Consider the following 12,737-nt stretch of genomic DNA (forward strand, 5'->3'; position numbering starts at 1 on the left):
ATTACAATATGATTACCATTATATATTAGCTAACACTTCTGTCATGTCACATATATTTCTTAGTTGTGATGAGAACAATTAAGATCTGTTCTCTTAGCAACTTTAAAGTACTTTTTTTTTTTTCAGATTCCACATTTTGGTAATATAATTTTTTTTTTTAATTTGAATTATCTCATTTTAGCATAATTCCCTGAAGGTCCATCAGGATCATGTTATTGCAAATGATAGGATTTCCTTCTTTCTCGTGGCTGAATAATAGTCCATTGTGTCTCTATACTACAGTTTCTCTGCTCATCTGTTGAGGCACACTTAGGTTGTTTCTGTATCTGCGAGTTAGGAATATTCTGCCGTAAACATGGATGAGCAGATACCTTGTCAGTGCCCTGTTTTCCCTTTCTTTGGATATATACCTAGAAGTAGGATTGCCAGACTGTGTGGCGGTTCCATTTTTGTATTTTTTCAGGAACCTTCATACTGTTTGCCATGGTGGCTGAATTAGTGTACATGCCCATTAGCAGTACCTAAGGATTCCTGTTTCACCACACTGTCACCAGTGTTTGTTATTTCTTACCATCTTGGTGGCCATTCCATGGTTTTGATTTACATTTCTCTGAGGAGTAATGATGTTTAGCACCTTTTCATATACATGTTTGCCGTTTGTATGCCTTCTTTGGAAAAATATTTAGTTTTGTCCATTTTTTAATTGTTTTTTGTAAATTATTGAGTTGTATGGGTTCTTTATATATTTAATTTGATATTAACCACATTTTTATACTTGGTTTGCAGATATTTTCTCCTATAGGTTGTCTCTTCATTTTGTTGATTGTTCCGTTTTTTTCTGCAGAAGGTTTTTTTGTCTGAAGTATTCCCACTGGTTTGATTTTTACCCTTGTTGTTTGTACTTTTGTTGTCTCCCCCAGAAACTCATTGCCCAGACTAATGTCAGGGAGTTTCTTCCTTATTTTCTTCTTCCCAGTATCAGTATCTTCCAAGTAACTTTTATGGTATCAGATCTTAACTCACTGACTAGGGGATTTTTCCTGGAAACATAGACCTGTGCCTGGCGATGTTTATTTTTGTTGACCTGACAGTTCTGTTATTTAATTAACACTTTGCAGATTATTACATTCAATAGTTACACCTGCACACCTGTAAAAAAGCATCATGCATTGCATTTTCACTTTGCATGTCAGAATCAGTCACTAAGGTTTAGTTTGTCTTTTTGTTGGTCTAATATTCATATTGCCTGAGTCAGAACTATATTCTGAAGAACTGTCATCTTCTGAGATACTAGTATTTATGTTGCTTGGACAGTCAGAGAAAAGTATCTGCATAAAAGTCACCAAAAAATTCTTCTTTGTTCAAAATTTCGTTATGCATCATTTTTGAAAATTTTATGGTCATAAGCTTGTATTTATAACATACACAAAATTGGAGCAGAACCCTAACAAGGAAATGTGAATGAAAACAACAATCATAAGTCTGTAATGAGCCTTTATCAGTTTTAAGCTTTAACTAAACACTGTGATGTTAATTGTATGGCTCTCTAAAAGCATATGATTCGTCTCCTAGTCAGTAACATTCGGGTAACAAAAGACATGTTAATACATCTCCAGTCAATAATGTGATGCTGCTGCTGCTAAGTCACTTCAGTCGTGTCCGAGTCTGTGCGACCCCATAGACGGCAGCCCAACAGGCTCCGCTGTCCCTGGGATTCTCCAGGCAAGAACACCGGAGTGGGTTGCCATTTCCTTCTCCAGTGAATGAAAGTGAAAAGTGAAAGTGAAGTTGTGAAGTTGCTCAAGTCGTGTCCAATCCTTAGCGACCCCGTGGACTGCAGCCTTCCAGGCTCCTCCATCCATGGGATTTTCCAGGCAAGAGTACTGGAGTGGGGTGCCATTGCCTTCTCCAATAATGTGTTAAGTGTGTTTAAGTCTTCCATTCAGTTTGAGTCGATTCTGTGAATGGTGTAAGAAAGGAGTCTGGTTTCATTTTTCTGTATGTGGTTATTAATGGCTTTCCCGAAACTGTTGGAGATACTGTCCTTTCCTACTAAATATTCTTGACTCCCTTGTCAAATATTAGTTGATCCAAAATGCAAGGGTTTATTACTCTTCTGTTCCATTGCTGCTGCTAAGTTGCTTCAGTCATGTCCGACTCTGTGCAACCACATAGATGGCAGCCCACCAGGCTCCCCTGTCCCTGGGATTCTCCAGGCAAGAACACTGGAGTGGGTTGCCATTTCCTTCTCCAATGCATGAAAGTGAAGTTGTTCAGGCATGTCCAACTCTTTGAGACCCCATGGACTGCAGCCTGCCAGGTCCGTCCTTGATATTTTCCAGGCAAGAGTACTGGAGTAGGTTGCCATTGCCTTCTCGGCTGTTCCGTTGATCTGTGTGTCTATTTTTTATGTTATTACTGTTTTAATTAGTATAGCTTTGTAGTATAGTTTGAAAGGAGTAAGTGTGATATTTCCAGTTTTGTTCTTCCTTCTCATGACTGATTTGGCTATTTGGGGTCTTTCGAAGTTACATACAAACTTCAGGATTTTTTTTTCCTGAGTTTTTGTAAATGACATTGAAATTTTTATAGGGAGTACTTTGAATCGAAAGGTGGCTTAACTATTTTTCACATCCACAAATGTGATTCCATTTGTCTTTTTCAGTTTGTTTTATTCATCCAGCCACTGGCTTTTGGTTAGCAAATTCACTCCATTAGCATAATTATTGATTTGTAAGGACTTGTTAATGCCATATGTTGGTCATTGTTGTCTGGTTGGTTGTATTTTCATCGTTTCTTTTTTCTCTGTTAACACCTTTGTAAATTGGTGATTTTCTTTGTAAACCAGTGGTATATTCTGCTTCTCTATCTTATCTACTCTAGCTTTTTGCTTTGTGGTTACCATGAGGGTTACATAAAACATGTTATAGATAAAAGTTAATTTTGAGCAGATAGCAACTTGAAATGCATAAAATAGCCCTACATATTTATTTCTTTTATTTTTTTGATGTCACAATTTACCTTTTATAATACTCATTGTTTTTTAATACTTTTAAAAATCTTTTTACTATAGTTCACTTAACACACCACCCTGTTAAAGAATTAGACTTTTATGAATATGTGTATTTACTTTTACCAGTGTGTTGTATGCTTTTGTAGGCTTTCGTGTTATTAATTAGTGTCTTTTCATTTCAGTCTGAAGAGTTCCTTTCACCATTTTTTACAAGACAGGTTAGTGGTGGTGAATTCTTTGGATTTAGGATTAGGAAAAGCATTATTTCTCTTTCATATCTGAAGGATAACTTTGCTGGACAGAGTAATCTTGGCTGGTGGTTTTTTCCTTTCAACACTTGGAGTATGTCAGAGTCACTCTGCTCTCTCTTGGCCTATAGATTTTCTAAGAAATCCACTGAGAGCCTAACGGAAATTACTTTGTAGATCAGAATCTCTTTCTTTGGACCCCTCTGGCTACTTTTAGGATTCTCTTGTATTTGATTTTTGACAGTTTCATCCTAAAGGTTTTTTTGCATTGAGATGATACTGTGATCTTACTAGCTTTGTGAACTTTGATGTTCATGTCCAGATTTAGGAAGTTCTCAGATATTATTTCTTTAAATTAACTTTCTGCCCCCTTCTCTTCTTCTGAAACCCTGATCATTCTAATATTTAAATCCCATATATTACTGAGGCTTTCTTCCCTCTTTTTCATTTTTTTCTCAGTTCACCCCGATTGGGTTATATCAAAATGCCTGTCCACTTTTTCTGTCTTCCATTTGATCTACCCTTCTGGAGATCTCTGGGCTTCCCTTGTGGCTCAGCTGGTAAAGAATCTGCCTGCAATGTGGGAGACCTGGTTCAATCCCTGGGTTGGGAAGATCCCATGGAGAAGGGTAAGGCTACTCACTCTAGTATTCTGGCCCAGAGAATTCCATGGACTATACAGTCCATGGGGTCGCATAGAGTTGGACACGACTGAGCGACTTCACTTTCACTTCTAAAGATCTCTATTACTTTTTTTTTTTTTCATTTCTTTTCTTGAATTCTTAAGCTTCAGAATATATTTGGTTCTTTTCTATGATTTCTATCTCTTGGTTAAATTTAGTGTTTTTTGCTTGTTTTCATTGAATTATTTTTGTACTTTCTTGTAGCTCATTGAGTTTCCTCAGAACAACTATCTTGAATTCTTTATCTGCTAGATTGCAAGATTTTTATGCCTTTATGAGCAGTGATTGTAGGATAATCGTTATCTTCTGGTGGTGAAGTGTTCATATTCCTTATAGTTTTGCATTGCTGCTTTCATATATGAAGTATCAGACACCTCAAATCTTTGCTAGTTGTCTTCAGCTGGAGTTATTAATCTGTTACTTTGCGGGTTTTTTTTTGATTCTGGACACCTCCTTTGCATTTCCTACTCTTTCTGTGTTAGAATTCTTAAGATATTATGTCTTTTCTGGTTCTTTCAGTTCATCTGACTTGCTACTGGAAATATGTTTTCCAGACTTTTGTGTCTTCAAAAGCTATTCCTTTGTACAGTGTACCTTATTTACACTTCCATATATTATCTCACTCATTTAAGTAAACCTGTGAAATGCATCTAATATTCTCATTTATTAGAATGAATTAAAACAGCCATGCCTCCCTGGTGGCTCAGTGGTGAAGAATCTCCCTGCCAGTGGAGGAGATGTGGGTTTGATCCCTGGATGAGGAGGATCCTCTGGGGAAGGAAATGGCAACCCCTTGCATATTCTTGCCTGGAAAATGCCATGAACAGAGGCGTCTGGTCGGCTGTAGTCCATGGGTTTGTAGAACGAGCTGGACACTGAGTGACCAGACAACAACACAACAAAATAATTGACATGTGGTGTCTTGTTTTCAGGATATCCTCAGGTGGAATAGAGTAGTCACAATAAAGTGTAGCTATTTTTTAAGAGCAGCTCTCAAAAGATTTCATATATGAAACCCCTTGTTGAATGAATTATTTACTAATAAAAAATAATTTGTTTTAGATTCTGGTTCTTTAAATTTGCTGCAGCAATTGCAATTATTATTGGGGCCTTCTTCATTCCAGAAGGAACTTTTACAACTGGTAAGAAATCTTTTTTTTCTTTGTGTGATGTTGATATTTTATAAGGAAATTAAAAATAATTGTTGCCTGGAACTGTAACTATTTGTGTTTTCCTTCCTCAGTCAAGACATCTATGTAAAATTTTATTTTTCTTTCAGTGTATTGATTGTGGAAACAATAAAAAGTGAAGCAGTCATTCACTTGTGATTTTTTTTAATTTTTTTCTCCTTTCAGTGTGGTTTTATGTAGGCATGGCAGGTGCCTTTTGCTTCATTCTCATACAGCTAGTCTTACTCATTGATTTTGCCCATTCGTGGAATGAATCATGGGTTGAAAAAATGGAAGAGGGGAACTCGAGATGTTGGTATGCGGGTAAGTTTTTTGTCTTATAGAACATCTTCAGGATAGTTGAACTTTGAAAGTAAAGCAGGTAGTAGACTGTGGGGAAGTCATGATTTTTATGGTAGAATTTACTGTGAAGAGGTTTTTTTAGTTTAAGTTTGTGAGTGGCATCCTGTCACATTGTATGTTGCATGTCAACTAGGAACAAACCCAAGAATGAGGCAATCATCCAAAAGACTGGGAATGGCTAAAATAGAATTTCCAAAGCATATTGCTGAGTATATGTATATTTTATAGCCTAATTTCCTAGGAGGCTTCTAAGTAAAAGGGTAAAAAGTAAAATATTAAAGCGATGAGGACTACTAGAAATAGATGATCTAACAAACAGTGGTACAATTCTGAAACATCAGCAAGCAGGAAAAAGAAACAACTCTGAAGCATTTTATGTAAGTGCAAAGAATGCCTTTATGTGTGACACCTTTATATTATCATAGTGTATGTAATGTGTGTCTATAATGATGAGGTTGAGTCCTATGGTTTACTCTAAAACAAGAATCAAATTCCGGGTGCTTACAACAGGTGACACAAATGAGGGAGGAGAAACTGCATTTTCAGTCCTTTTGCAAATGAAAGGGACTGTGCTGAATTAGAGTGTGGAGGCCATTACACTGCTTAGCTCCATCCAGTAATTGCCTTGTGGAAATGTGAGCCCAGTGTTGCTTAATTTTTCTGAAGTTTTTCAAAAGAACCCATAGATCTGGATTTTTATGTGAAATAGTCTGAGCGTCAGCTAAAAAATATTGTAAATATTTAAAAAATATTTTTAAAATATTTTAAATCAGTGAAAACTAAGTCAGCATATCTGCTATATTCATATTTTCTTTCATACAACTAGTTTGTGATATTTGATCTCAGTGGTTAAAGAATTTGATATTCAAAGAAATAAGCTTTAATCATTTGGAAAATTTACTTACACAGAATGTTTCATTTTTTTAATGTTAAATCTAATGTAAGAGTCTCTGGCTCTGTTGCCTGCTGTATCCCCAGGGCCGTTGTAGGTATTCAATAAATATTTGTCTGATAGGGTATTTGTTAGTCACATCTACATGAATACATTTGTATTAAGCATACGTTGGCATGAAAATTAAAAGTGTGTGTGTGATAGAAGAAACTTAGGTTGTCGTATTAAATAATGACAACTTGAATAGTTTTTTTTTAAGATTTTAGTTGATAAAGCAAAGCATTGTTCTGTGGGCTTAGCATTAACTAAATAATTTTCTTAATGTGCTGTTTACAACTGAATGATATAACTTAAAAACCTTGAGTAATATTCTCCTAGTTAATTTTCGGTATTTTGAAAATAATGGCTAATGTATCTGAATGTGTTTTGGACACTCTGTATGTAATGTTACTTTAAATGAAGATCATATTATTTTATTACCCTTAAAATGCATCATAATAGTGAGCTATGTGTAAAGGCTGGAGTAGGAAATGGCAACCCATTCCAGTATTCTTGCCTGGAAAATTCCATGGACAGAAGTTCCATGGGGTTGCAGAGAGGCAGACATGACGGAGCTTGCACGCACAGGTGTAAAGGCTACAAAAGTCTTCATGTGGTAGAGGCCAGAATTAAATCTTTATCTGCTTTTATAGACTGTGTAATGCTGATAAAATGTTGCTTAAAATAATATTTTTGAATAAAATAAGATTGTTTTTAAAGCAAGTCATATGCCTCATTCCTAATATTAGTGAGAAAATCTAACTGTCAAAATGTATTTCTTTCACAGCATTGTTATCAGCTACAGCCCTGAATTATCTGCTGTCTTTAGTTGCTATCGTCCTGTTTTTTGTTTACTATACTCATCCAGCCAGTTGTGCAGAAAATAAAGCATTCATCAGTGTCAACATGCTCCTCTGCCTTGGTGCTTCTATAATGTCCATACTGCCAAAAATCCAAGTAAGCTTGGATTAGTTCATTCTTTATGAAGCTTCGGTTTTTCTAAGGTTTCCTAAATCTTGAATGATTGCAACGTTTTTCTGTTTTGCTTAATTATTTTTTTGTAGGAATCACAACCAAGATCTGGTCTGTTACAGTCTTCAGTGATCACAGTCTACACAGTGTATTTGACATGGTCTGCTATGACCAATGAACCGGGTATGTTTTGTTTGCTTGCATTTGCTTCTTTTCATGAATCCCACAAGCTTTTCTCTTTTTCACAGATTGTAGTTTTGTAAAATTAAGCTCATAGAGGAATGAAGAGAATGGAAATATTATTTCCATTCTCATATAATACCATTTTCTTCTTTGATGTACTGCTATATTTTTTCCCTTAGTTTCTTCCTTCACTAACAAAACTATAAGAAATTATAGGAAAATTTTAAGAAATATACCTGATTTCTATGGTGCATGTGATAGTATATGTAAAATTAAAAACTATTAAAATGTTTGTCGAGTTTGTTTTAATTAGTATAGATTTTTAAAAGTTCTTTTTGTCTGTGATTACTGTACAGGTGAATATAATTGGTCTTTGTAATCTTTTCATAGGCCAGTTTTACTGCATTTTGTGGAAGTATAAGCCCATATATGTTATTTGGGGTGAAACAAATTGGAAAATAAATGTACTGCAGTACAGTCTGCATTTGGTTGAATCCATAGATACAAAATTGCTAGTATGAAAAGTTGGAATATAGAGGCCAGCCATAAAGTAACATGCAGATTTTCAATTGTGTTGTGGGTTGGTACTGCTAATCTGCTTGTTCAAGGGTCAACTAAACTATTTTTTGAAAAGGGAAAAAATGGTCTCGTTTCCTCAGAAAAATTACAGAATTTTTGACAGAAAAAAGTTTTCTGACTCTTAGATTTCATTCCATTTATAAATTTCATAGGTGCTTTATCACTAGTTGGAAAAAAAGAGTTTTTTTAGTGTACTAGAGAAAGATTCCTTCTTTTTGTCCAGTAAGTGTCTAGAAAAAAATTAATAGGAATTTGCTTTAGGGATTATCCTTAGACAAGGGGCTTCAAGGTAAAAATCATTTTTCAGTGATAAGGTGGCAATTGACATATCTGGCATTGTGGGAGGTAAAAAACATATTTGGGACACTTAAGTGAATACCAACCCTGTTTTAATTCTTTCTTACAAGAGTTGAGAGGCTGAATAAGCATTAGGTCACTATGATTTTTGTACTCATTTCCACAAACTATTTGCTAAAATTCTAGTAACTGATTTTATGTGTAAACTATCTTGCTTATATAACAATGTAGTTTGACAAGTTGATAAACTTCATAAAATCACTATTGTTATTTCATAGTATATAACAGAAAACACAGTGCATCTTAGTTTAGGATATCTGAATTTTATTCTTAACTCTGCTTGAGCTTTACTATAAAGTAAAAAATTTACTAAATTTCACCAATTTCCTGATCAGTAAAAAGCTTAAATGTCTCAATTCCTGCATGAGGTTGAAAATGAAATTGCTTTTCAACCAGTTCGATAAAACTAGCATTATATAATGTAAAAGGTCTCATTATTAATAAATACAAGTTGTCTTATTTTGTTTGTGCCTTTTTCTAACAGTTTTTTTAGTTTGCCAGTGTATAGAGTTAAAAGGAACTACACTGTCCTCTGAAAAATTTATTGTACTTTTCTAACATTTTAATTTGACCTTAATTTACATTATAGAAACAGAATGTAACCCAAGTCTACTGAACATAATTGGATATAATACAACAAGCACTATCCCGAAGGAGGGGCAGTCTGTACAGTGGTGGCATACTCAAGGAATTATTGGACTAATCCTCTTTTTACTGTGTGTATTTTACTCAAGGTAGGAAAAATTATGGGTTTTATTTTTTTGAAGCGAAGTCCAGCTATTATTCATATATGAATGTTGTGTTTAAATTCCTTTTTTTTCTTTCTTTTTAAACTGTCTTTCATGTAGCATCCGTACTTCAAACAATAGTCAGGTTAATAAACTGACTCTAACAAGTGATGAATCAACACTAATAGAAGATGGTGGAGGCAGAAATGAGGGATCACTTGAGGATGGTGATGATGTTCACAGAGCCATAGATAATGAAAGGGATGGTGTCACTTACAGTTACTCCTTCTTTCACTTCATGCTCTTCCTGGCTTCGCTTTATATCATGATGACCCTTACCAACTGGTACAGGTACTTATATTTTATGAAAACTTTCCATGTGGAAATTTGGGTGGCTTTTTTTGTGATTCCATTGTAAAAACGTGGTATTGAGTACTTTTTATCCTCCAATATATTTCAAAATTTAAATGAATAGTGAGATCAGTATGAGAAATGCAGACTTTCCTTGCTTTAGCAATAATAATCATTAAAATAGTTCCAGATCTTAAAAGATTGAAATAAAGTTCACGAAGCTACCACATTGCTTAGGGAAGTACATGTTGACAGGGATCAAACACAGTGATTTCTAATACGGACTAACTAGTTCCCAACATAGTGTAGAAAAAGATACCTTTTTTTAACTGTTTTTGTTCAAATTTTGTCATTAAAAGCTTTGATGATTTCAAAATTGAAGTGTGAATACATTAACATAGATGGATTCTTAGGATCCTTTAAAACTAATTTCTGCTTTTATATCACTTCAAAACTGATAAATCTCTTTTTGTTAAGAGGAAGGTAGTGGTTTATATTTTGTCTTTAAAAATTCTGATTTAGTTCAAAGGATTGCTGAAAGATTTAAGATTCAAGTTGAACTGTATAGTTAGGGTAGTTCTATTTTTAATACTCTTTAATACATAATATCCTTAACAATTTGTAAGAAAACTTTGAATACCAGCAAAAGATGTTAAAAAAAAAAAAGATTCATTTGTTTGAGATCAGCCTCTGCTGCCATTTATTATTGAAAATATATATATACTTAAAAACTCCTACACTGCAGCATATTAAGGTACAAGAACTATTCCAAATAATTCTCAGTAATTCACAGCTTTGGCTGTCGGGTAATAATAGTAAATTTTAAAGATGAAAAGTATTTTTGTTACATTTCATCAACATAAAAATCAGCTAAATTTGGGATATATTTCCTTCCCAGTTTCTTAAATCTGAGAAGGTGGAGGGAGCTCGTGCATATACTTTGAAGAAATTATGTTCTTTGTACAGTTTAGAATTGATAAGTCTTTGTTAAATAATGTTTCATTTATCCAGAGGTCACACTCCATTTCTCTGCTGTCTCATTAATTAGTGAGCCAGAGATACATAAAGATTCTCTCAGTATTATGTAAAGGAACTACTTCACATGCCTATGCCTTCTACTCCCTTAAAGGAGATTTTTTTTAAACCTTTATATTAGCTGTCAAAGTGGTATGGAAAACAAGGCAACAGAGATAATCCAGCCACTATATATCTGTTATAACAGATTATATACAAAGAATACTTCTAAAATAAGGAAACCTGCTGGCTTGATGACCAGTAATCCAACTTCTCTCTGCTTTCTGTTTTCCTTAAATATTAGGTATGAGCCTTCTCGTGAGATGAAAAGTCAGTGGACAGCTGTCTGGGTGAAAATCTCTTCTAGTTGGATTGGCATTGTGCTGTATGTTTGGACACTGGTGGCACCACTTGTTCTTACAAATCGTGATTTTGACTGAATGGGACTTGAGGCATGGAAGTCTCACTTTGATCATCATTTATTTGAAATCAGCAGTATTCCCAACTTTTGTGAAGTTGTGTATGTGTGTGCTTCCCATGTAACTTCTCCAGTCTTCTGGCATGAATTAGATTTACCGCTTGCCATTTTATTCATTATAGTCTTGCCAAGCGCATCAGTATGCGTTTTAGAATGAATCAAGAGTTGTATGAGTATGTTGGTGCTAAGTTAGGAGAAGTGGACATTGTTAGGTTTATTCTATGCTCTGTACCTGTGAAAAGAGTAAAAACAAAACTGCTGTTTTAGAAAAATACGAAAAGTGTATGGCTGCCTTTTGAAATAATTGATGCCTTGTCCTACAGGATACTGCAAAGAACATGGCTGTCCTAAAATTGTAAAAATTGTATAAACAAGTCACAAATGCCAGTTTTCTAAAAACTTGAGATTTTTCCCTTGATATGATATGAAGGTAACAAACATACACAGGTATGGAGTATTTGATTGACAACAGTGTAGGTTATGGTAGAGACGGAGACACAGAATTTTCAGAGATTTGCTAGTGGTGGGTACTAAATTGAATACCCAGGTAGGTTGTAATGTTCCCTGAGTACAGGTAGTCTTTCATAATAACATAATGAACTTTGTTTTGGTCATTATAAACACATGCAGATGTGTTAAAATGTGTTCAGTGGAGAAGTTAGGAACTCTGAGAAGGATTTGGACAAGGATATCCTTTAGAAAAGGATAATCATAGGTTAGAAGGAGGTTGAAAATCACTTTGCAAGTTTGTTTTGAAAATCAGAGCTGATAAACTCAAGGCTACTAAAGCCTATTTTGCAGTTTTTTCCTGTTCTGTCAAAAGTTTAACAGTGAAGAAACTGAGGCTCAGATAGCTAACCAGTGGCAAAACTGGGAAATCCCACATCTGTCAAACACAAATGGCATTTTTTTCTGGAATTCAAAAATAATTTCTATTCAAATATATGCATAATAGATTTTGCACCATTGTGAGTGGTAGATCATCTATGTGATGTGAATTGCTGATGTCTAGTATGCCTTCTACACAAACTGAGGCCAGGAGAATGATGGACTGCTGTAAAATAAACTCCTGCTTAACAGTATACTATTCAGCTCAAAAGATGCTTTTCTATTTGCTGCCACCTAATTGAAATATATAGATTATTAAAAATCTTTCAACTTGAAAATCAAGCAGTATCACTGTTAACTTAGATAGAATCTCTTAGTTGTGTCATTAGTGTCTTAAATCTTAAAATTTACATTTGCTTCTTTTAAGATATTTATTAATGTAAGCAAAATATAACAATTCCTCACCTTTTATTGTGTTGGTATTGTATTCCATGATCTCAAACGGCTGTTTTATCTTTAAATAAATGAATTCAGAGAAAATGTGTGGTACATTCTTTTAAATTCTGGAGAATATAATTTTAGCAAATTTAGGTGGTGTAATACTCCAAACTACTTTCTTCCTGTGTATATTAAAAAAAAACTGACATTGGAGGGTTTAGTGACCATTTTCTGTCTTGAAAAAACTGAATTGTTTTTAAGGTGGTAAATACCACCTTTTGGTTCTCTGTTAATAACCCCTGAAGTGGATCTCAAAGGTAATGTAAGTGTTATTCTCCTAGAAGAACTAGACCAGTTAAGTTTGGAGAATAATTTTAATTCATTTGATAGATATTCTAGACT

The 12,737-nt window shown here is 34.4% G+C and overlaps 1 protein-coding gene across 1 annotated transcript in view; it reads left to right on the forward strand.

Moving 5' to 3' along the window:
- Positions 1-12,437, forward strand: part of SERINC1 (serine incorporator 1) — a 34,429-nt gene extending 21,992 nt beyond the window's left edge. Inside the window, exons 4-10 of the mRNA XM_040239020.1 lie at positions 5,007-5,086; positions 5,300-5,437; positions 7,195-7,364; positions 7,472-7,562; positions 9,088-9,232; positions 9,347-9,577; positions 10,896-12,437. Of these exons, the coding sequence (XP_040094954.1) occupies positions 5,007-5,086; positions 5,300-5,437; positions 7,195-7,364; positions 7,472-7,562; positions 9,088-9,232; positions 9,347-9,577; positions 10,896-11,031 (991 nt within the window). The 3' untranslated portion in view covers positions 11,032-12,437. The remainder of the gene's footprint in view (positions 1-5,006; positions 5,087-5,299; positions 5,438-7,194; positions 7,365-7,471; positions 7,563-9,087; positions 9,233-9,346; positions 9,578-10,895) is intronic.
- The last annotated feature ends 300 nt before the right edge of the window (positions 12,438-12,737 follow it).

The sequence above is a fragment of the Oryx dammah genome, unplaced genomic scaffold (genome assembly GCF_014754425.2).
Source record: "Oryx dammah isolate SB20612 unplaced genomic scaffold, SCBI_Odam_1.1 HiC_scaffold_4, whole genome shotgun sequence".
Classification (NCBI taxonomy): Eukaryota; Metazoa; Chordata; class Mammalia; order Artiodactyla; family Bovidae; genus Oryx; species Oryx dammah.